Source organism: Meriones unguiculatus, chromosome 20 (assembly GCF_030254825.1).
Source record: "Meriones unguiculatus strain TT.TT164.6M chromosome 20, Bangor_MerUng_6.1, whole genome shotgun sequence".
In the NCBI taxonomy this organism is placed as follows: Eukaryota; Metazoa; Chordata; class Mammalia; order Rodentia; family Muridae; genus Meriones; species Meriones unguiculatus.
In genome coordinates, this window is record NC_083367.1 from 37,485,852 (window position 1) to 37,510,963 (window position 25,112).

Genomic DNA, 25,112 nt, shown 5'->3' on the forward strand with positions numbered 1-25,112 from the left:
TCTGAGTTAGGTCCACCTACTGTATGACTGTAACCATTGTTACAGTCTGATAAAAACGAAAGGTAGCAAGCCTTTCAGCTAAATTCAAGTGGGCATGTTCTTTCATAGTAGTCATTGGGGTGTGAGGGGTGAATCACAACTTGAGTGATGACTTTTGTGAAATGAACTTGATTAGTAATTGGAATTTTATCACTGCTTGGATTGAACGAAACTGGTATATTAATCCTAGGCCAGGAAATAAATGGTGAGTTGAGCTGATAACATGTATTGTTATAAATTCTTAGGTGTATTATAAACAGAAAGCTTCTAGTTATAGTTTTTCTGTCTATAAGAAATATGTGCCCTGAGAAGATAATTGAGACTTCCAGCCTCTTAAGATACCATTTTCCTGAATTATAGCTTAATTAGTTCCCACAAATTGTGCATTAAATAAGAAGAATGTGATCACCCAGGAAACATTTAAACCCCAGCATCTTAACTACTACTAGTGATGTAAGGATTTTTATATTTTATGCTTTAATCTTTAAAAATATTGAAAGGAAAGCCATTTATTGTAGAAGGTCACTAATTAAGAATAGAAGTACTGGAGAGAGTGCCACCTGCCCGTAATCCCAACACTAGAGGGGCAGAAGCAGTAGGACTGTAGCCACTTCAAGGCTAGTCAGGTTGAGTTCCAGGCCAGTCAGGATTACCTAATAAGACTCTGTCTCAAGAAACCCAAAACCAGACCAAACTCAAAATCCACACTCAACTATCCCTCACAAACAAAACAAAGAATAGGAAAGACTACCATAATAAGAATATCAAATTGCTTTTTATTCTTATATTTTATTTTGCCTGTTTTTATTTGAAGTATATGTTGTGGCTATCTAGTATGGTGCTTTCCACCTAGGTATATGTTTTGTTATTAAGTATTAACCGAATGTCGGTTTTTGTACTAGACCATGGTGTTATAACACCAGAAAGTGAAGCTCCTTTCTGTAATGGGGCTTACATTCTCTCAGGGAGGAGACAGGGTAAGGGGTACAGAATAAGCTGGTTCAGCTGATGTTGCTCACCAGAAAAGGAAGCCAAAACGTATGAGCAGAATAACTTTGGGAAGCCTGGTCAGAGAAGGCCTTCCTGAGAAGGCTGTTCACATGAAGAGAGGTGTGTGGGCTCCAGGGTGGGCTTGGAGAGCTGCAGGAGTGTCAGAACACAGGCAGCCCTGAGCTTGATGAGCAGAAGTGTGGTGGGGAGGGCTTGATCATGATGCATGGCTTTTTAAGAAGTGAGATTAATTTTGTTTTGCTTTTCTATTTTTTGAGACAAGGTCTCATTATCATTATCATTGGCTGGTCTACAGACCAGCTTGCTCATTATGTATCATTGGCTGCTCTGTAGACCAGGCTGGCTTCAAACAGAGATCCACCTGCCTCTACTTCCCTAGGGATCAAAGGCATTCATGTACCACCACGATGGGTTGGATTTTATTCTTATGTGAAAGGAAGTTACCCGAGTAAAGGCAAAGGAGATGCTGACGGTTTATTCTTTTACTCAGCACTTGAAGCTGACATTGCTTTGTGTACAGGGGACACGTAATGGACATTCTCTATTGTTGATTGTAAATCACATGTTGATTGTATAGGGAAAGAAATTGTGAAGAGGTAGAGGCAAGAATAGCAATGAGGAAACCTGTTCTACCATTGTTGTTATTAGATAAGAGATGATTTAGATTAGGGCAGTTTGATCAGATTCTGAGAGAAGAGGATAAGTCTAGAATATTTGTGGTAAATAAAGTTGGATTTGCTGATGGATTGGAGGTAGCAAGCAAGGGAAATGAATCGAAAGTGACTTCCTAGTTTAGCTTCAATAACTATAATGGCTTGTAGTCACATTTTTCTGTAGTGGAAATGCAAGTGGGGAGAAGTACTGGGGAAGGTTAAGAGTGAAGCCTGACGTCTGTTTTAGATAAGTTCAGGTGAGATGTTGAGTGGGGGATTGGTATATAACTATAGGCCAGTGTGGAGGTCACTGAATCTGGAGAGATAGGAGTTATGTTTGTATAAATGATATCAGGTATGGGAACTGGATGTCACATGGAGAGACTATAGAAAAGATAGTGGAGAATATAGAGGAGAGAGCAGAGGACTGAGCTCTGAGACCCTAATATTTCTGATCAGGTAGAGGAAGGTGAGTGCTCAACGAGATTAAAGTGGGAACAGCCAGGGAAGTGTTAGAGTAAAATTAGGAGAATGTGTTGTTTGATCATCAAAATCTCGTATGTCTGTAAGGTCATATCAGATAGGTCAGAAGGAGATGGTCATATGCTACTGACCACTAACAGTGAGGGATTTAAAAATATTAAACTTATGGAAATTAGGTAATTTCATTGCATAAAGATTAATGCATAAATGTTCAAAAAATGTTTGTGTTCATAAGCTAAAGCCACCATGTCCATGGGCTTGCTGGTGACCTCCAGTTTTAAAGTAGAGAAGTATGCTGGGTTTGCCTAGGATTGAGGAGTTTCTTGGGATACATGCCTTGACTGACTGCTCTTTCTCAGAGTATCTGCCTGCTGTTAACAGTGTTCCCTCCCATCCATCGGAATGAGAGTCTTTCTCTCTCTTTTCATCCCTTCCTCTCTTTCTCTCTCCCTCCCTTTCTTCAGAGCCCCCCCCCCCCCTTATTTGAATAGTAGCTTTTGCTGCCATGGGGCTTACTATGTAGACCATGCTGGCCTGATACTCATAGAGATCTGCCAGCCTTTGTCAAGTGCTGGGTTTCAAAATGTGTACCACCACACTAACTTTGCTTTGTATTTTTATCTTGTGCTTTTATTAACCATCCTCTGGATTAATACTTGTAGCTGGTCTTTTACTACTTTGTGGGTTCTTCTTTTTCCCACTCTTTATCCTCCCCTGGTTTCACCACCTATCACTAGATAGGAGAGAAAATAGGATAGAGGAGGGAGAGAGAGAGAAAGAGAAAAGTAGGATAGAGCAGAGAAAGATCTGAATCTAATTTTTTTGTTTCTTCTTTGAGCACACCTTCTAACAAACACAAATGACTGACCACCACCCACCAACCCTGCCTCTTGTGACCCTAGCATTTATATACTCTCTGAAAAGTTTCTAGAATTCCAAATGTTACACAATTGCAGAAACCATTTGCAGCTGGAAAAACCACACCTCTGCTAAAGCGCCAGGCAAATCATAATCAGCTGCTGTGGACAATATGAAGCAACCTTATATCCCCATACCTGGGATTAAAATGAAAACATTTTCTTATAATATTTCTGTGTTTTTAAAGAAATCAAAATTCCAGAATTCTCATTACATTTCCCCCTTCTGTTTTTAAGCCATTAATTATGCTGGGTGTTAGATGGCAATTATAAAAAGACATTTTCAATGAAATAAGAGCTTTTTGGGTCAGTGGCCAAGATTTTCAGGTGACCTCACCTGCTCAGTTGTAATCTTTATCAATTTTGATGGTATCCACAGCTTTTCATTTCCTGTGAATATATAAGTAAATCCACGTCACCAATGCAAAATTTGCTAGTTTCCATTCAGATGTTAACACGTCCTTATAGTATACAGGATAATTTAATTCTACAGTTGTTTTTTTCCCCCCATAACTTGGTGACTCTTGCTGAGGGCTGAGGTTTTTCAGTCTGCAAGTTAATTCTTGACTGAAACAGCTCATAATTTTTGATCTGACCTCTTGAGCTAGGCACCCCATTTTTTTCCCCCTCATGGCAAGCAATTGCCTTGGATACATTTTGGTGGATCTAAACTCCTGAACTCAATGGCAGCCTTTGCTGCATCACATACACACCCCAGGGAGCCTAGGCATTGTTTCTGGTTTGTATTTAGAAAACCTTAGAGATACCTTGTTTACTGTTTTGTTGCAAATGACTTTATTTCCCACAGTTAAAGCTCTGGGAATTTCAGATCTGAGATCTTTGGCGGCTTGGTCATTGTCTCTCTGCAAATTACTATTTTCCACAATTGAAGCACTGAGCATTTTGATACCAGCAACTTCTAGGTGTAGCGTGACTTACTATATTAAAAATAGTACGTTAGAACCAATAGCGGTCATATCCCTTATCTGCTTGTCCATATGTGCTGAAAAATTAAAGATATTTATATTTTCTCAGAATTTCATTTTGAAATATTTTGTTTTGACTTATTTCTGCATTTAGACTTAATATTCATGGTACTTATGTTCCTAAGTATTAGAAAACTAAGAGTTATTGAGGAATTACTGTCCTATGTTGTCAGCGTAGGCCACACCTAATAAAGGTAGCCTTCTCAGCACTTTTGTTGAACAGTTCTGTTGTTTAGGAGAATTGATTTTGATGTTTATCTTTTTCTGTGGATAGACATAGCTTGGTCTCTTAAAGAACGCTTTCCTCATGGGGTGATGCTGTGAAATAGTTAGAGTCTAAGACAAGGACAAGCCCCTGGGTCACCATTGTTGTGTGTATGCACACATTAACAATGTCTCAGGGATTTCCAGTATACCTCAGTTTTCTAGTTCCTGATAGAAACAGAGGCTAATGAGAACAGTTCATGGTTCTGAGTCTGCATGGCTGTCAAAATACTTGTTTCCACATAACCAGAAGGTAAGGTCTTCCATCCATACCTTGATACCAATAGGCAGGTAATGTTTTCAGGGGTGAGTTAATCTTGTCTGTGTTGGTAGCTACTCTAACCTTTTGATTTCTTCTTCTAAGAAAACTTGATGAAGAGCTATTTGTTTGAGTTCATAATTTCTTTATGAAATGTGAACTACGTATTTATTTTTAAATAGAGCTATTTTAACAACAGCCTAAGCCTTAACTTTAAGGCTTTAATAGTACAATTGAAAATAAAGAAATTCATAATCATGTTCAAAGAATCTGTTTGCAAAACTGTTATTGGTCATGTTTTAAAAATTATTTGCAATATTTAGTGAAAAGGACCTTTTAGCTTTTTCATTTATATTTTAGCATGTTTTGAGGTATATAATACATTGTTATTAACTCATCACCATAAAGAACAAAAATTCACTAATGCTACTATTCCAGTTTATCTGAAACTTTGTACCTTTGATCGACATGTCACCTTTCTCAGTCCTCTTCCCCCTTTCATATTTAGAAAGCCACATCAACTAGTTACTGATTAGTTTAAAATCTTTACATGTAAGAAGGCCAATTAACTTACAGATAACTAGGTTTTAATGTAGTCACATTCTGACTAGCTAATGTGTTATTTGAACAGACCACTTATAATTGAATGCTGTTAGCTTTATTTTAATGTAGTGGAGAGCTATCTTCAAGGACTACTTTAATTCCCATTCTGGAACTGAGCTTGTTTTAGTATTAGTTCTTACTTTTCTCTGACCTAGAATTTGACCTCCATTCACAGTTCATCATCTGCACTGATCTTTTGACTTCTTTGTGATTGGAGGAACACAGTTTCTTAATGACCCTCCCCTCTTTGCCTTTTTTTTTTTTTTCTGACAGTTTTAAAGTTGTGTGTGTGTGTGGTGTGTGTGGTGTGTGCACACACATGCATGTGAGTGCAAGTTTCTGAGGAGGCTAGAAGCACGGGATTTTCTCTGGAACTGGAGGTAGAAGAAACTGAGCAGACTGACATGGGTGCTGGGAAATGAACTTAGGTCTTCTGCAAGAACAAGTGCTTTTAATTCTTAAGCCCTCATGAATATTTTTAAAATACATTTTACATTAATTCTTTACAAATTTCACATAATATGTTTTGATCATATTCACCAGTTGTTTCTTTAACTTCTGCCATATCCAGCCCCTTACTCCCCCCTTCATTCTCTCTCTCTCTCTCTCTCTCTCTCATACACACACACACACACACACACACACACACACACACTTCCCCTCCCAACTTCGGTCCTCTTTTTTCTTTTTAAAAGTAGTCCACTGAGCCCTGTTTGTGTGCCTGTTTGGGTGTGGGCTCTCCACTGTAGCAGGGTTGACCTGCCAGTATCCACACCCTTAAGGAAAACTTTGTTTCCCTCTCCTATAGTAAGAATGTTTTTCTATATAGCTTAATGCTTTTTTGTGTGTGTGAGAGACTTTTTATGTCTTTTGACCTATTCGAGACCACTTTCTCATAATTCTTAAGAATTTTGACCATCAGCTCTTTAACTATTTAAAATTATATTTTAAAAGCTACTTTGGTAAATATTTACTGGTTTTTAAATAGCTATGTAAATGCATACTGAGTTACGGGATAGTTTAAAATAGCTTGGATTTTAAAATAAACAGAACTTCCTAACAAAGTTTGTGTTTTAATCCTTTTTCTAAAGGGATAGGATATTTTTGTAGGTCTAATTGCAAGGCTTCCAAATTCTAATTTTATCAGTGAACATTTATTGGATATCCAATGCTTACAATGACTTCATTTGTTGACATTCTGCCTGAGCACACAGGTCTCTGGCTAGTTGGGAACACTTAGATAAAAAGTTTGTCATTCACTTTCCAGTTTGGTGAAGCAGAAGAAAGTCATAGGTATGGGTTAATACACTTGAGTAAATGCTGTGTTATAGAATTTAAACCATGGCTTGGAAACAAGCAAGGCAGTAGTTATTTCATGCTAATGGAAGAACTAGGAAGGAAGAGCAATTAAGTCTTTTAAAAAGTTGAAGGGAAGCAGTTGGAGTTACAGAATAGAATCAGCTCTGTTGGGAAGAGGTAAGTGTATTTCACTGTTTGGTGTGTTGGGGAGCTAGATAGTGAGGGAGGTTAGGGAATGAGGTTTCTAGTTGGTGAAGAATCTTTAAACATGAGGTTGAGTTTCGCTTGCTGTGCTCTCAGGAACCATAGACTCTGTCAGCAGGAGAGCGGCACAAGCACACTTGATTCTAAAAGACATAGCTTGATGGAGGGGTAGCGGCTGGCTTGATGGCTACTCTCCTAGGAGCAGAGCCGCCTGGGACTGACCACAGCTATCTGCTTGCAAAGTGTGATTTGTGACGGGTGGGGTGGGTAGGTGTAGTGCAGGTACTCTTCAGAAATACCGTGTGTTTCAGACTGCTTGGCTGATGAACTACTCCAGAGGCTCCTTCTTGGAACTATGCGCATACCTTGACTTCTGTGGATGAATGAGGAGAGTTAAGGGAATTGAAGGCTACTGTCTGAACCTTGTGACAAAGCATTTTTTTTTCAATTCAGAGTTGTTAAAATTAAGATTTTTATGTGGTATAGGTCCAGTGTACTTTAATTGTTTTCATTTTGTTTAAAAATACTGGTATCTGAGTTGATTTTTAAGACCCATCAATGGCTAGCAACTTGTATTTTGAAAATTACTGTAGTGGAGGTGGAGGCAGGAGGACTGGGGGAGCAACCTTACCAGGTCACAGAGGAGGACATTGCAGCCAGTCTTGACGAGACCTGATAAGCTAGGGTCAGGACCTCCCTATCAGTGGACTTGAGGGACATGGGAGGATATGAGGGAGGGAGGATGGGATTGGGAGGGAATGAGGGAGGAAGTTACAGTGGAATACAAAGTGAATAAACTCTAATACATATATATATATATATATAATTCTAAGAGCTCAAGGACATTCTTAGCTGCATAGTGACTTTCAGACCAGCATGGGCTAATGCGACATGTATCCCTCCAACACTGTAATTTATATTTATGATTTATGCTACACATCCAGCTTTTAATGTTAACTTTTATATTTGCTTTATCATGTGCTGTGTTTGTATTTTTGTGGTGTGGTGTTGTCATCAGTTGAGGAGAAAATTTATTGTTATCCTATGTGCAGTTACAGGTACATACATTATGTAAGACTTGGTGCTAATGCATTTAATTCTGATCAAACTCCAGAGAATAAAATACAGTAGGTGACTCTTCATCTGATGCCCATTTTTCTGTATTTCCACTGTGAGAATTTTTTTTTTTTTTGTCTTATCCTCAGACATCCCCAGGAGTTAAAGTTAATACTGAAAAATAAAACAGAAGTTCTTCTATTCTAGAATGTAGGGTCATTAGATTTTTATATCCCTAAAGCAGAGCTTCTGCCTTTGGGATGGAGGAGTCAGCAAGCCCCAGTGATCCTCTTGTCTCTGTTTCTCCAGTGCTGAAGCTTACAGGTGTGGCTTGCATCTGGCTTTTGTGTGAGTGCTGAGATTTGAGCTCAGGTCCTGTGTGCTGCAAGTACTTTACAGACTGAGCCATCTCCTCAGACACTAATGCTATCCATTTTTGTTTACAGGTTATTTTGTGTGTATTTATGTACAATGTTGTATTTTTAACAATATCATACATTTATAAAATGTATCTTGAACATTTCTACCACCAACTCCTCCACCCTACTTGTACCCAATACTCCCCAACATGTGCCTTTCCCACCTTCATGTCATCGTTTTTTGTTTTATAATCCAGTGAGTCCAGTTAGTGCTACTTGCCTTCACATAGGCACTCTGCAAGTGTCCACATCCCAAAGAAAAATTTCTTCTCATCCTTCAGCAGCCATCAACTGCCAATAGCTCTCAGCTGTCAGATAAGGGTGGAGCCTCATGAACCCCTTTCCACCATCTGTGCTAGAATTGGTGATTGGCTTGGTTTTCTACAGTTAACCATAGCTGCTTTGATTAACAATGAAATGACGGTGCCATGTCCTAAAAACAGCATTTCACCAATTTTGTATTTCTAAACACTTGAATTTTAACAGTTTGATTAATTTTAGGATATATCTATTATTTGAGAAGAGGCCCATAAATAAGGTTTTATTCCCATTCTGTGAGAGAATATCCTAAGACTTTAGCACCTACATTTTTAGGATATAAGGCATTTTTCTAATTATCTAAATAAAACTGTAGTAATTAAAAATAAAATAAAAGCATGACAGTTAGAGCTGTCACCAGCAATCTTGACTTCTAGAGAAAATTCCCAGCAGTGTTTTGTTCCAGTCCTTTAGTTTTCTTCATTTGATTCTAAAGCCAGACTGAAGTAAGGATGGGGACCAGTGAGCCTTGCTCAGTCAGTCCTACTGCTTAGAGGAATAGGTACATGGTCTGGTGACTGGTTTCATGTGAGTTTTGAGTTCAGAGAATTCCTAGAGACAGCTTGAAATCGGAGGTCGCAAATTTTCTTTTTGTCAATTCATCCTGTGTAAATTGATAGTGTAGGCAGTGTAGATTCTTATTAACATTCCTGCATATGCATTTGTATGCGTGTGATTACAACCACAGTTCAGATGTGGAAGGCAAGTGATAGCTTATGAGAGTTGGTTCTCTCCTCCCACCATGTGGGTTCTGGGGGATCAAATTCAGGTGGTCAGGTATGCTGGCAAGCACCTCTTCTTGTTAAGTCATCTGGTCAGTAGGCAGAGTTCTCGCCCTTTCACCCCTTCTTTCATTGGAAATACTTTTTAAGGAGCTGTTTTTTGCCTAGAGGTGTATTCTTTTTTTGGCGGTGAGGGTGGGGTCAAGGTTGGGGGTGTAGATAGGGTTTCCTGTGTAGCCCAGGCTGGACTGGAACTTGCAAACATGTCTTCTGATCCTCCTGCCTCAGACTGGCAAGATGCTAGGATTATACCATGCCCAATTTCAAGTTTCTCCTTCCTTCCTTCGTTCCTTCCTTCCTTCCTTCCTTCCTTCCTTCCTTCTTTCTTTCTTTCTCTTTCTCTTTCTCTCTCCCTCTTTCTTTCTTTCTTTCTTTCTTTCTTTCAATGCACATATTAGCACCATCTTTAGGAGTATATGGTAGTATATTGTTCTTTGTTCCATTATCTTGACTAGACTGTCTTTTGAATTTCACATTAATTATATAAGTGAGCTTAGATTATTTAACCATAATTTTTCATCCATCTGTGTATTTCTTAGATTTATATTTCTTTTTATCTGATTTTTGTTTTTTGAGGGGGCATTGAAGTTTGTTTACACTCTATACTGCTTTTAGGTAGCAATTGACAACTTTACTCATTTCCTAGTGGCCTGTTTTTGTGTACTTGAATGCAAGTCAAAAGTACAGTGTATAAAGATGCAGGCCTCAGAGAAAATTCTGAAACTATTTCTCTGAGCAGCTAATTCAGGAGGGGCCATAGTCCATACATTAACTCCCTAAAATGTGATGGCTAGACCTGCCGCAAGAATGGTGCTTACGTAGTAGGACTTCCTTCCAAGTTCATCTTTCCCTGTACTAGTGACATACTACTTGTAGCTGAAGCTCAGTCAGCTGTCTGCTTACAAGGGCACATAGTCCATAGTTTATGGTGCTACTGAACATGGCTGCTTGTCTGCTCAGAAGGGCATACACTCTATAGTCTATGGTGCCACCGAGCATGGCTGTCTACTCAGAAGGGTACACAGTGATACTGTACAGTATATGCTGCCACAGAGCATGGCTACTTGGCAGGAATGTTGAAATTCGTCCATAAATTTTGGCATTTCGAATTCATGATGGGCTTATCAGGATACAACCCATTTTAAGTTCAAGGAACATCTGTATTATCTTGCGATTCAGAGACAGAGTTTCTAGAAGTGAGGGCAGGATGTTTTAGACTGTTGTTGTAGATTTTAGATGTATTACGAGTATGTGTTAGATCCCAGGTATTGAGTTTGCACTCATTTGCTCTGGGAATGTGTTGAACAGGTGATACTGAAGTACAGTGTGGGACAGTGTAGATGCTGGTCATTGTTCTCATGAGTTCCCCTAGTTCTCCCAATACTGTATTAGTGTTTTCCTAAGAAACAAGTCCAGTAGGAGATGATTCTAGGGACTGGCTTAGATGTATGCTGACAAAGACCCCACATCTGGTGAGTTGGCAAGCAGGAGATTAAACTTGCTGAGAGTATTGTTCTAGTCTTGGCCAGAAGGCTCAACACCCAGGAAGAACCTATGCTCCAGTTTAAGTCCAAATACAGGAAAAGCCAGTGTTTTAGTTCAGGGTTCAACAGGCATTAAAAGAAAAAAGAAAAAAATCTCCAATTAAGCTTTTTGTCCGTTCATGCCTTTTACTGATTGGATAAGGTCTGACCACATTGAGGACAACAGTCTTTCACCATGTCTGCCAATGTAAATGTTATCCCAAACCAAGGATTATCTTGCAGAAATATTTGTCCAGGGGGCCAGTGAGCTGGTTCACTAGGTAAAGGCACTTTCAGGTAAGCCTGATGACTTCACTGTGATTTCCCGACCCACATGGCAAAAGGAGAAAACAATCCCTGCTATTGACCTCTGACCTACACATGTGCATTGTGGTACGTGGTGCATGGACACGTGCACTCTTAAATTTTCTTTCTCTAAGTAAGTACCATAAAACTTAAGAAATATTTGTCCAAATGTATAAGCACCCCATGGCCCAGTGACACAGTCAAGTCCACATATAAAGTAACCATGACTCACAATTGACATTCTCTAAGATTTATCTACCATATAGTTAAATTGAGACTGTTTTACTGTGGAAAAAGAAATTTAAAAGACTTGTCTTTTCTAATCCTAAAACAACAACAACAACAACAACAACAACAACAAAAAAAAAACCCTTAGTAAAGCTTTTAGGAATTACTATATTGTAAACATCTTGGCTTGCTGTTATATATTCTAGGATGAGCATGTCTTTCATCCAAATAGAGAAATGAATGAACAGGCTGAGTCATTTATTATGAATCAGTTGAATTTTTGAGACTGTTTTACTATTCTAAAATTTTAGCAAAAGCTAATTGTTTTCTTGTTCTAATTCTGTCATAAGGCTTTTTTTTGTTACTGTTTTTTTTTTTTTTGGTACTGAGTATGTACATACAAATATAATCAATATTGAAAGTGTAAAATCCAGTGTGACTGATGTTGCGCAGCTTTGGAATGGCTATTCTAATTGTATATATGTTCATTGAGATACGTAGACTTTGGATTGGGTTAATTTTGTGTGTGGTGTTTTTATTTGAAAATTTTAAAGAAAGCTTTAGTAAATGATTTAGCAAAAGAAATTAAAAAACATTAAGTTCTTTTAAAAAAAATGAAATAGTTTAAGTGTCTAGCTTATAGTAGAAACTTTCTTTAAAAACATCCTTCATGATGAGCACATTCAATTTCTTTTGGTCATGTAAATAGGATTCAACTAGACTTTTCCTCATGTCTAGCTCATAGCTCAGGTCTGTGTGTATAATCAGAGGTGGCTGACTGAAATATTCTAGGGCAGACTGTTAACATTTGAAGATGGATTTAGCTTTCTATTTTTTTCCCTTTTTTTGAGACCCTATCGTCCAGGTGGCCTTACCTCACGTGTAGTTGAAGCTATTCTTGCTCTTAGTCTCCCTGTCTGCATGTCCCAGGTGCTGGGATTATAGTTGTACACCAGGATGTTCGGCCAGACAGGATTTTTCATTCTTATTTTTATCTATTATCTCTCTCTCTTGCTATCTATCTATCTATCTATCTATCTATCTATCTATCTATCATTTGTTTTTTCAAGACAGGGTTTCTCTGTGTGTAGCCCTGGCTGTCCTGGAATCAGTCTGTAGACCTGAGGATCAAACTCACAAAGATCGGGAAGGAGGGAGGGAGGGACTGGGAGGGAATGAGGGATCGGGACATGGCTGGGATACAGAGTTAATAAAATGTAACTGATAAAAATAAAATAAAAAAAAATGAAAAAAAAAAAAAAACAAACTCACAAAGATCCTCCTGCTTTTGCCTCCTTGAGTACTGGGCTTAAAGGTGCGTGCATCATACCTGACTTCTGATTTTTTTTTTTTTGTGTGTGTATGTGTGTGTGTTTGTTTTGTTTTCTCCTATCTTTGAGGTAAGGTCTAATGTAGTTCCTGCAGACATTGAACTTATTTTTGTTTTTTTGAGACAGGGTCTTACTAGGCATTTCCGCTTTTCCTGGACTTACTATGTAGACTAAGGTGGCTTTGAACTCACAAAGATCCATAAGATCTGATTCCTCTGCCTTCTGGGATTATAGGTGTATGCCATCATTTCCTTCCTTATATTACAATCTTAAACAGCAGCCCATCTTTAGCAGTTCAGTAACTAGAAGTGGAAAACAGCTCTGCAGTCAGAATGGCAGAGTTTTCATTCATTTGTCAACCCTGGGATATGTAGTTTATTTGTTGAATTTTGACCTTGTTGGTTATTTTTATTTCAGGCAGCAAATAACTTAAGTTCTATGTATATTTTCAATAATGTTAAAAAAAAAAAACTTTTCCTTGCCTTCTCACAGATACTACATGTCTTAATTGTGTAATTTTTTTTTCTTATAGGCTCAGATTATTCATCAGCATGGTTACCTGGTAATGAATCATTGTGGCAGGCCACAACTGTTCCATCCAACCATCGAAATAACCATATTAGAAGGCACAGTATAACATCGGACAGTGGAGATACTGGCATTGGCACTTCCTGTTCTGATAGTGTGGAAGGTAAGCTAATGCAGAGGAAAGTAAGGTAATGGAGAATGGTATGAACTGAGATTATTCAAGAGATGATTCTAAAGATTATAAAGTAATATTTGGGTTGTTAGTAGTATTCAGTGTTGCTCCCTATTAAATATCAAATTAAAAATTCTCTGTTTATATTCCATTTCCTCCTGCATTCAAAGATTTTCATTTTTATGTGCATTTTCAGAGCACCAGTAAAGTTTATTGAATATTAAAATGACTCCCTGTATATTCCTCGTCCCCACAAATGAGCACCCTTCCCTGTTATTACTGTTCAACCTTATAGTTGGTGAACTTGTATTGCCACTTGTTGCCATAGTAGTTACTTTCTGTTGCTATGATAAGACACCATGACCAAGGCAGTTTCTAAAAGAAAGAGTTAGGGGCTTACAGTTCCAGGGGGTTAGTATCTATGAAGGGGGAGTAAGTTAATGGGAGATAAGCTGCTAGCACACCAGCTGAGAGCTCACACCTTGAGCTGTAAATAGGAGGCAGAGAGCACACTGGGAAGGATGAGAATTTTTTGACACCTCAAGCCTGCTCCAGTGACTCACTCCCCTTCCTCTAACAAGACCATACCTCCCAGTCCTACCGAGTAGGGACCAAGTGTTCAAACATTAGAGCCTATGGGGATCATTGCCATTTGCATGCACCACAATCTCACTTTGACAGTTAATCTTCATTGTAGCCTTAGAGGAATTTTTAATTACCTAGGAGACACAACTCTGAGGGAGTCAGATTTTTGAGGTTATTTTCAGTATAGTTTAACTGAAGAAGGAAGACCTGGGTCCTGGAGAAAGAGAGACAGACAGACAGACACACAGACAGGAAAGATAAGAAGAAACATGATATGAAAATTTTGGGAATTAACAGATTAGTAATTTAAATAATTATTAGCATCTGGGCATGGTGGCCCATATCTTTAATTTTAGGGTTTGGGAGATACAGGCAGGCAGATATCTGTGAGTTCCAGGCATCCAGAGGCTACACAGTAAAACTTTTTACCCTCATCCTCATTTGTTAAATTTGTTAGCAGGCCCAAGCAGCCACACACTAAATTAGCATATGAGAGCAATCTAGAAGATCCACACAGTCTTTGGAAAGGCTTGGGTACTGCAGTTCCAGGTTTGCAAGGCTGCTGTTGTGAAGTCCCTTCTACAGTCTATTTTTATGCAAACCAGAAGGGAAGGTTCACCTTTATCTCCTTGAAGGGTTTAGAGACAGTCTAAATGAGGATGTTGAAAATCCCTTTCCTTCAAAGGCCTTAGGGGAAAGGCATGGCTTTTTCTGGCAACCTATGGCATCCTTTCCTGTTATTTGTCTCCTTTTCATGACCCCTTTGTCTTCAGATCTTTATCTTTCTTTTCCTTATAAGGTAGATTACATTTGAAAATACCAGTCAATGACATTTGTTTCTAACTAATCCTGTCTGACTGATATATTAATTTTGATTTTATCTGCAAAAGACTGATTTTCAATTGAACTCATATTTACGGGCTTATGGGGCAGGTGAAGGGGCACAGATAGACAAGTGAGAGAGAGAGAGAGAGAGAGAGAGAGAGAGAGAACAATTTTATTCTATTGTAAGTATGATAACAGACACAGTTCAATCCATGACACTCTATACAGTTTATGAGGTTGAACAGAAAGTTATAAAAAAGTTCTAGAGAGTGAGTAGTTTGGATTAAATTTAATTTAAAAAATAAAGCAGGGCCACTGTGCTCAAAGCTTTAAACAATATTTTTGGTTACTTGTCTTCACTAATAAACTTTAATAAGACTAATAAACTAATAAAAGTTATAATAAACATACTGATGTGGATAAGAAAATGGACCAGGGATTTAGAAGTTGCAGAGTGGATTCTCTGTTTTCTTAGGGTTATTTTAAAGTTTGTGCTTTTAGCAATTGTTTTCTTCCTTCATTTTAGAGGTTCCAGTGTAATGCCTTCTAAGATAGATAGTTACTTGAGATCCAGAGAAAAATTCTGTAGCTTGTGAAGCTTTGACTTAAAAGCTGAATAACTGTATAGTGAATTCTTTTAGCTCAAAAGGATATCATATTAATCAGGAAACTATAGAACTGCCCAGTTGGAAGCCTTCTTTACTCAGTTTAGTGAAGGGAACCTTAAAAATATCTATTGTGTATCCCAGGACCTGTGAATACTGGGATGCTGTCCTCCTCATGACAGTGTCTAGAGAACAGCTGAAAACCCTTCTGAGAAGACTGTAGTTTTCATGGTTTCCCGAAGTGCTTGGATTTACCTAATGATAATGATTTAAAATTTCTATTAGTTTGTGTTTTCACTTTTAAGCTACTTTGTAACTATAATTTTGCTACTGTTATGAATCACATATTAGATACCTTGCATATCAGATACTTATATTGATATGGTACGCAGGAAATCTAACATGTGACCCCAAAGGGGCCCTTATCTTCAAATTGAGAACTACTCTCCTAGAAGATAGTGTTATTTTATTATTTCATGTGGGTGAAACTATCAAAATGTGAAGACAGGGCAAGTTGGGCAGAAATTTTAGGAAAGGATAAGGAGTATGAAGAATTGTGACTAAGAACGAAATAAAACTATAGAAGACTGAATATGGATAGAAGCTGGATATTTCTGTGGAAAATGAATCAGAATCGTGGCTTGAATGATGAATTTTACTGTAGTTTAGTGAGAACGCCCCCCCCCATAGGCTCAGATGTTCCAATACTTGGTCTCTGGTTGGTGGCTCGCTGCTTGGGTAGATTTAGGAGGTGTGGCCTCACGGGAGGAAGTGTGTCGCCAGGGGTAGGCTTTGATGTTTCAAAGCCATGAGCGATTTCCAGTTCATGCTCACTGCTTGTGCCTGTGGTTTAAGATGTGAGCGTTCAGCTTTCTGCTTCAGCCACTGTGCCTCTGCTTTGCCATTTTGGACTTTTATCCCTCTAGAACCATAAGCACAAATAAACTCTTTTATAAGTTGCCTAACAGTAATTACTTTGTAGGAAAGGCTACTGTCTTATTTGATGTAATAATTGATTCTTAGTGTATATTCCTTCTTCTGAATTTTTGTTATGCCTTTCATGATTTCTGTTGCATGAGAGCTATAACTGTGTTGTTATCTCCTGTGTTCTTTGGTAAATGACCCCAAGTCCAAAGGTTTATAAATGTTCTTTTTCGTTGTCAGTTTTGCTTCATGGAATATCTTTTTAGTGTAAAGGGCTATGGAATATATTTTTAGTGTAAAAATAACTAGTATGGAGAATTGCTGAATGCTGTGGCTAGCCTCATGTTAGAACACAGTTTAATAGATCTATATTTACAATATAATGGGAACTTTAAAGTACACTATCTTTTGGATTGGTTAATTAAGGTGTCATATGAGTGTGATATATGTGCTTTACACACTCAATCCTTGGTTCTGTAATTGCCACTGATTAACCAGAAGCCTTTTTTTTTTATTTTTTAATTTATAAAATTAGTCTGTGCTTGCTTACCTAGTTTTTCTTTTCTCTTTCTTTCTTTCTTTCTTTCTTTCTTTCTTTCTTTCTTTCTTTCTTTCTTTCTCTCTCTCTCCTTCCTTCCTTCCTTCCTTCCTTCCTTCCTTCCTTCCTTCCTTCCTTCCTTCCTTCCTTCTTTTCTTTCTTTCTCTTTTTTAAGCACTGGTGGTTGACCTAGGGTTTTGCACACATTAGGTGGTGTCTGACCGTTGCGTAATCTGATGGCTAATCTACACTTTTAATCATATATTTCTGAAGAGTAGAGAACAACCTCCAGATTATTTAGCTCCTCTCCTATTCAAAAGCTTTGTACTATAGCCTCTACTTCAGGGGTTCTTCCCATGGCATATCATAATATTAATTTCTTAACAATATACATTTTTAAGTGTTAGCAAATGTAATCTGAGCTTATTTTAAAAATTCAGATAAAACAGTCTATAAAATATTTTAATAAGCTATCTTCAGGTCATTTGTTGGTGACACATCCAAATAATATTATGCTATGTTTTATAATTCAGAGATTTAGCCTATTATAGTTTATTTTAGGTCTGACTTATTCCAGCCATTATTTCTCTTTGTCTGTAAGACAGTTGTGGTTGAAGATGCCAGTTTAATTTTTGAGTATAGATAAAAGTACATGTTATAGTTTTTAAACTTTGATTCTGTGGTACACTGCTTTAATACTAGGTGTGTTAAGTCAGTCAACAAGCATTGAACTGTCCCAAACAAATTACATGGCTTCTTAGAGGTGGGTTTTCAGGTAATTCATTTATTTGTAAAAAAAACAAAAAAACAAAAAAACAAAAAACAGCACTACTTTGTCCTTACTGTAATGTACTACTTCTAGTAATCAGTTTGGGGTTATTTTTTAAGCATACTTATAATAAAGGTACAGGTAGAGTAAAGGTTTTGCTTTTAGCCAATTTTCTTCTGCTAATTTTCTTTGAGGTTAATTTTCTCCAATCAATTTCATTTATCCTAAATAAACAGTTCCAATAAAAATGAACTCCTGTTTAGTCATATCCTTATTAGTTGTTTTACTACTAATAGGCCCTTTAATACTTTGTATTCAGAGCTCATTCTGTGTGAGAGGAGTCACGTGATATATTGGGTTCTCTGTGGTAAAGGTTTGCTCAGTCATTGATTTGCTTAGATGTTACTTAGTGTCTTCTGTGTCAGATACAGTGCTAGGGTCAGAACTGAAGCAGCTGTTTCTCCTTGTTGTCTATATATGGTCCAGTGGAGAAGAGGGCAAGTGTAAAAGAGATAAGCAGTCTCATAAGTGAAGCAATGCTGGGAGGTAAGGGCAGATGTCCAGTGGTAGCTGATAGTGAATTTTTATGTCTTATGGTTTCCATGAAAGACTGAGTGATGGTTGCATGATTTCTGTTGCATGAGAGCTATAACTGTGTTATAGTCAGAAGATGGTAGGTGCTGGCTGGGCAGGCTTAGGGCAGTGAAGCCTAGGTGGAGCGATCAGCTTGGTCATAGTCTGGGAGTTTATGTGCTAAAGTGAATGATAGAACAATATGGTATGTGAATTATAGAACAATGATAGAACGAAAGCTCAATTGGATGTCAAGAGACTGCTTGGTATATTTGAGTAACAGTTGGTAAGTTATTCACAAGAAGAGACAGGAAAAGACGCAAACAAGATCACTCAGGAGACAAAAAGAAAACACACCTTCTCTCCACCTCTCTTGTCTTTTTGTACAAGGTCTTATTGTATCCCAGGCTTGTCTGAGCACAGTGTGTAGCTGAAGGGGTTACTAATGCTTTGAGATATCACAGCATTCATGGTCTGAACATGAAGAAAAATGTCTTCTATAAGCCAGGGGTGGTAGTATATAGCTATGTCAGTACTTGGAAGCCTGAGATAGGAGGATTGTGAAATCTGACCAGAATGGGCTTCATAGAATGTTTAAAATAAGATCCCTCTCTCTAATAGCTAGATCTTACCTTAAAACCAACTAAACAGAAAAGCCATACATTTTTGCAATATAATATACTTCATATATGATTAAAAAAAGTGACAGTGAAATCCTGAGGTAAATTTTAATCATCTTACATTAGAGCAGTTTAGTAATGTGTCCAGAGGTTCTAGCTTCCAGGTGGTGGAGCTGACATTCTCCTCAGCTCACACCACAGCCTGTCTTCGTAACCCTTACATGCCTATGCTTGGAGAGAATGCAGAGGAAAGAAGGCCTGAGCTGGGAATGGAGTACTGTCTAGCAACATCAGATTGAGAAACATCCCTATTTTGAGTTCTGTGCTTAGTTACGATGACCTCTGTGAAGCCCATTCTTAAATTGCGTATGGTTGTAGGTCAAAGCACACATAAAATATTTACCTAAAATACTTTGAACTATTAATTTTAAAGAGGAAGGGATTACTTGTGGTACAAAATGTTTCCTCCCATATGTTACAGTACACTGTTTTAATAGTAGGAAAAAAGTGAAAGGAAAAAACCAGTCACAGTGTGTGAAAATGATTGCCATGTGGTTAAAGTGTTATTACAGTTCATATTGATTAATAATTATGCTCTATACTGTAAACTAGAATGTTTTAATTTGAGGTTTCATTTTTAACTAAAAATTTAGAATTGTTATAATTTTGATCTAGGATAGAAATTTTTTTCATTTAATTTCTTTTTGTTATAGGAAGAATAGATCAGAAAAGATGCAGAGAGGGAAGTTCTATATAAGAGAAGGTGGAGTCAGTGTGTTCATAGATAAAAATAATAGATAAAAAGTTTTGAAAAAGAAAGTTGAGATTTTGTTGGAAATTCAGAATGTTATCTTAAATGTAATTCACTTGTTTTGCTATGTTATCGTGATATCCGTAACTGGTCTTAAGGTCTGTCACTAGCTCTTTTATGTTTTTCTAAGTACTACAAACCCTGTTTTCTAGTTTGCAAAAGGACTGCTTCTTAGCTAGTTTCAGATTATATTGCTGTAATTTAGATATGGGCTAGATAACATTGGAATAACTTCCATTTGAGATTTGTGCCTACAATTAGGTAAGTTAAATCACATTAGAAATTACATTGCATCTATCTTTAGTTAGATATTTCTGGGCAAATAATATTTTTAAAAGGTTAACATAGATAATAGTTTTTAGACACATCTTTTACCCCAGAAGTAATAGTTTCCCAAGATGCTTATGCTGTAGATATTTGAGGCCTTTTATCTATCTATCTATCTATCTATCTATCTATCTATCTATCTATCTGTCTATCTATCATCTATCTATCTATCTGTCTATCTATCTATCTATCTATCTATCATCTATCTATCTATCATCTATCTATCTATCTATCATCTATCTATCATCTATCTATCATCTATCTATTCATGTGCTGTATGTATGTGTTGTGAATGTGCATATGTGTATAAATAGACCAGCCTTTGGTTTTTAGTTTTGACAGTAATGAAGTCCAAATGTTGTAGTAAGTCATATTTTATCCCAAAACTCTGAATACTGGTCATGGTTGAGCTTGGAATATGTAAGCTTGAAGACTTCAGAAGTGGAGTCCTATCCACGGGTGAGTGGAACTCTCATAGATTGAGCAGTAGAATGTTTGTTTCAGCGGCATTTCCGAGGTCGCCTTTTACTAGGACTGTTCATATTCTAGTGCTGTCAGAGCATATTCCAGGTAACTATTTTGGATGCTAAGGTTTGAGATTTCCTAGTAAGGAATTTCTAGAAGTAACTTCTGTCTTCAAGGGCATAGACACAATTCTATAGACACAATCTGTTTGTTGCATTCAGATTTATAGTAACAAATTCAAGGGTGTTGCTCAGGAAGAGGACCAGTTGATAAAGGGCTTGCCTAATATTCATGAAGCCCTGGCTTCTCTCCCAAGCATTTCATCAAAGACAGAGAGTGTTGTATACCTGTAATTCCAGCGCTTGAGAGGGGAAAGCATGAGAATCAGAGGTTCAAGATCATCCCTGATTAGATAGCTAGTTCAGTACTTCCTGTGCTATGTGAGACCCTGTCTCAGACAAAAGATAGTAAGAATATTTAATCTGATGAAGTGGCTTTTATCATCAGTTGTTGATCTTTTATGCAATTGAGAAATCCCAAGCTACTTAAGGCAGAGAGGAAAGTAGCACATTGTTAGCCCCAAGGCAGCAGCTCAGCCTGGTGATTAGGCTTCAGTGTCTTCAGGAACATGGAAGGTAGACCATTGCCTGATGTCATATTCACATTTCTCTAACAGTGTTCTTGAGATATTTCAGACTCTTGAGAATCATAAAAACACCTTGTAGAAATATGGCCAAGTGGTAAAATTGTGTTTCCTGAGAAGAAATTAAAATTTCATGTAAAATAAAATGTGAAAGCTGGATTCTTCCTTTTCTAGAGGTGATGGTGGAAGGGTCAGCCATTAGGTTTCATACATGAAAAAGCAGAAAGTAAACCAAATAACAGGTAATGAGCCTCTGGAAACCGTAGGGTGTTCAGCAGAAATCTCAGTAACAGGTGGGCTCAAGTGGTTGGTCTAGGAGGCCACTTAGGCCCCCAGAGGAACACAGCCCTTTTCTCTTGCTGTTTGTCACTCATCAGCACTGGTAGAACTGTGGCACTAAATGTGCTCCGGTTCCAGGATGCAGAAAAATCAAGCTATAAGTGGGCTGGAAGCCTCCTTCCCTCTTTTTAGCTCTGTAGTGTTAGACAGCCTACTCAACTGCAGACCCCAAGTGCTACGCTGTTGACTGGCTGGGCAAAATGTGCCCACTGGGTACAAAAGTGGCAAGTCAGTAATAGGGGAACCACATGCTCACTGATCAGGTTTTAGGCCTGCACCACTGGAAGGAATCCACGTCTATTAATATCAGCTTAGTTAAATTCCTTTGGCTGGAGAGGTCATAGGCTCCCGAGGGAAAGGAAGTTCCTGCTATTTTTTTCTGCTAAGTGGATATGATGTGTCCATCAAATTGTTGTCTAAGTAATTGTGTTTGTACCCATAGTTTAAGTGCTACTGTAAACTTTGGTTGGAGATGTTCTTTTTTTGCAGTAGGTAGCAGTAACTGCAGACTTAGAACTGGTCCAAGTGCTGAGAATAAGGGATTGTTATCTGCTCAGCCATAAGTAGGAATTCTATATCCCTCACTTCAAGGCTTGGGAATATTGCAGAAGATGGGTGGAAGGAATATGAGAGCCAGAGGAAGGAGTGGAATGAATTGGAACACTCCTCAGAATATGACATCACCATTGAACGCTTGATCTCACAGCAGTTGTGGTTCCTAGCACAAGACCTGTGCAAGATTGTGCCTGCCAACATTCTGTCATGGGTGGGTACAGAAAGAGGGAGAAGGCCCCAGGAACTCTCCTGCTCAGGTCCTATAGGCAAATAATGGTAGATAGGGGACTAGGACCCACGAGATCTCACTACTCTAAGGATCTATGGCCAGTTAGTGGTCCATTTGGAGAGGGAGAGGCATCTTCTTCAGTAGGTAGCACTTAGGAGGACTGTATGCTCTGTAAATTACCGTTCTCCCAGAACCCTAAAGCAGCAACCCTAAGGCAACTCACTTGCTTATCAAGAATGCAGGCACGACAGTAGATGAGCACTGTGGTTGGGGCAGGGGTCACTGGGAGCCAGTGGGGACAGAAGATAAGCAGGAGATTAGGGATGTTCAAAAGTATGTTGAGTTATTTCTGATAACCTTAATGGGAGAATAGTGCTAACAATGTTCTCATTTTGAGGAAGAACCTCAAATATATATTAGGACTTGATATTCAGATTTTTCTTGGCATTTTCCATTTTATATGATATCTCATTAAAAAAAGTGTTGATTGAAACTGAATTGGCATTTTTTTCTGGTTTCAGATCATTCAACTTCAAGTGGCACATTATCTTTTAAGCCTAGTCGATCGTTGCTCACTCTTCCCACTGCCCATGTGATGCCATCTAACTCCACTGCTTCAGGTTCCAAACACAGGGAGTCTTCTTCAGCATCAGATGGCTCGAAGTGGAGCACAAGCATCATGCAGACCCTGGGAGAGCATGGTAGAGGGGACCAGGACTCCTCACTAGACATGAAGGACTTCAGGCCCCTCCGGAAATGGTCATCTTTGTCCAGACTTACTGCCCCGGATAACTGCAACCAGAGTGGCATTGTATACACGGAAGAGCTGAGGAATGGCTTGGAAAAGACAGGGAAGGGCAAGGCTTTCACATACCACTTAAGGACCTTTGGGCCTAGTTGCTTACATGACAGTATGGAGATGCTTAAGCTGGAAGACAAGGAAATAAATAAAAAGCGGTCATCAACTTTGGACTGCAAGTATAAATTTGAGAGCTGCAACAAAGAGGATGTCAGAGCATCTTCCTCTGCTCTTAGGAGACAGACCGTAGACATGACATACAGTGCCTTACCTGAGAGCAAGCCCATTGTGACAGGCTCAGAGGCCTTTGAGTCTCCAAAGTATCTAATGCTGGGCCAGCAGGCAGTAGGTGGAGTTCCCATTCAGCCTTCTGTGAGGACTCAGATGTGGCTTACAGAGCAGCTAAGGACAAACCCATTGGAAGGCAGAGCCACAGAGGATTCTTACAGTTTAGCTCCCTGGCAACAGCCACAGACTGAAGAGTTTCAACAAGGAAGTGAAACACCAATGCAGGTAAGGCTCAAAAACTAGTGTTTGCTTCCCTCTAGTGGATATTTTGTGTATTGCATCAACTTTATGTCTGCTTCCACTACAGGTTCCTCTCTCCATCTCTCAAAGTACAAGTGCTAGAAAACTGACTTATTGTATTGATAAGAAAAACTTACAGATTCATTTGAGACACATTAACACAATGACGTTAAGCAATGCACTTAATGTGGCTTTTGCTTTCTCATTAAGTAGGTATAAAAATAAAACTTTCAGTCTAAAATGTGAAATAGCTGACATGATGTCATAAAAAGAAAACTGACTTGGAAAAATAGGTCTTGGATTTTTTCTGATCATATCACATTTAGAACCTGTAGTTTTTCTTTTTCTTTGTAAATTAGTGTTTTATTTTTTAAATTTGCATACAAAGTGTTAATCTTATTATAGGATTTTCCTACATGATTTTTTTCTTGGTCCTCTGCCTCTCTTCAGCCCAGTTTCATACTAGTTCATTATGTTCCCCACAAGACCCTGTTTTCTGTCATGTCACATATATTCTTCTACCTTCTTTTTTATTCTACCTCCATCGTAGCCCTTCCTAGTTTCATAATTGTTAACCTTCATATACATAAAAATTAAAGGAGCACACCTTTAATCCCAGCACTTGGGAGGCAGAGGCAGAGAGGCAGAGGAGAGGCAGAGGAGAGGCAGAGAGGCAGGCAGAGAGGCAGAGAGGCAGAGAGAGAGGCAGAGAGGCAGGCAGAGAGGCAGAGAGAGAGGCAGAGAGGCAGAGGCAGGCAGATCTCTGAATCCAGGACAGCCAATGCTGTGCACTGTGGAGAAAAGGCTCAGTTTTGACTCTTCCTAGATGATAGAGGGAAAACATAGCTAATGGGAAACTCCTGTATGATTGAGAACATGGTTCCTAATCTGTGGGTTCCAACCCCTTTATGGGATTGAGTAACTCTTTAACAGGGGTTACCTAAGACCATCTAAAAGCACAGTTATTTACATTATAATTCATAACAGTAGCAAAATTAGTTATGAAGTAAGCAATAAAATAATTTTATGGTTGAGGGTCAGCACAACACGAGTAACTGTAGTGAAGGGTCACAATGTCATGAAGGTGCTAAACCATCCAGAGAGGGTAGGTAAGTGATATTCTCAAGAAATTTCCTTTGTGGTTGAATAACACCGTCTGCCTTCATTTGGTTTAGGATATAGTTTACCAGTAGTGTTGGCTCTTTATTCTGTGTGTTGATGAATCTCACTCATAATGGCCATGTAAGGTTGTGAGCAAGTATTGACTTGGTTCAGGAGAGATGCTTAATTTACATGTGCCCCTTGCAGTCCATGTTTTCAAGGTGGGGTGTGGAGAATGTGGACCTCTATGCATACAGTTAAGCTCATCTGGGCATGGCAGTGCACACCTTTAATCCCAGCACTTAGGGGCCAGAGGCAGGTGGATCTCTGTGAGTTCAAGGCCAGCCTGGTCTACAAAGCAAGTCTAGAATAGCCAAAGCTACACAGAGAAACCCCATGTCAAAAACAAAACAAAACAGATTCTCTTAAGCTCACAGTGAATCTGCCCCATGGTGGTTAAATAGTGAACTCTGTTGCTAACTTTTTCTTGTGTTC

General features: G+C 38.5%; 1 protein-coding gene across 3 annotated transcripts in view; it reads left to right on the forward strand.

Moving 5' to 3' along the window:
• Positions 1 to 25,112, forward strand: part of Cep85l (centrosomal protein 85 like) — a 116,425-nt gene that overhangs the window by 19,053 nt on the left and 72,260 nt on the right. For 2 of the 3 annotated variants that reach the window (XM_060373537.1, XM_021651972.2), the window contains 2 exons: positions 13,214 to 13,372; positions 22,711 to 23,501. In XM_060373537.1, coding sequence (XP_060229520.1) covers positions 13,214 to 13,372; positions 22,711 to 23,501 — 950 coding nt within the window. Of the gene's footprint in view, positions 1 to 6,290; positions 6,692 to 13,213; positions 13,373 to 22,710; positions 23,502 to 25,112 lie in introns of those variants that run through there. The other variant, XM_060373538.1, reaches the window with a different exon arrangement.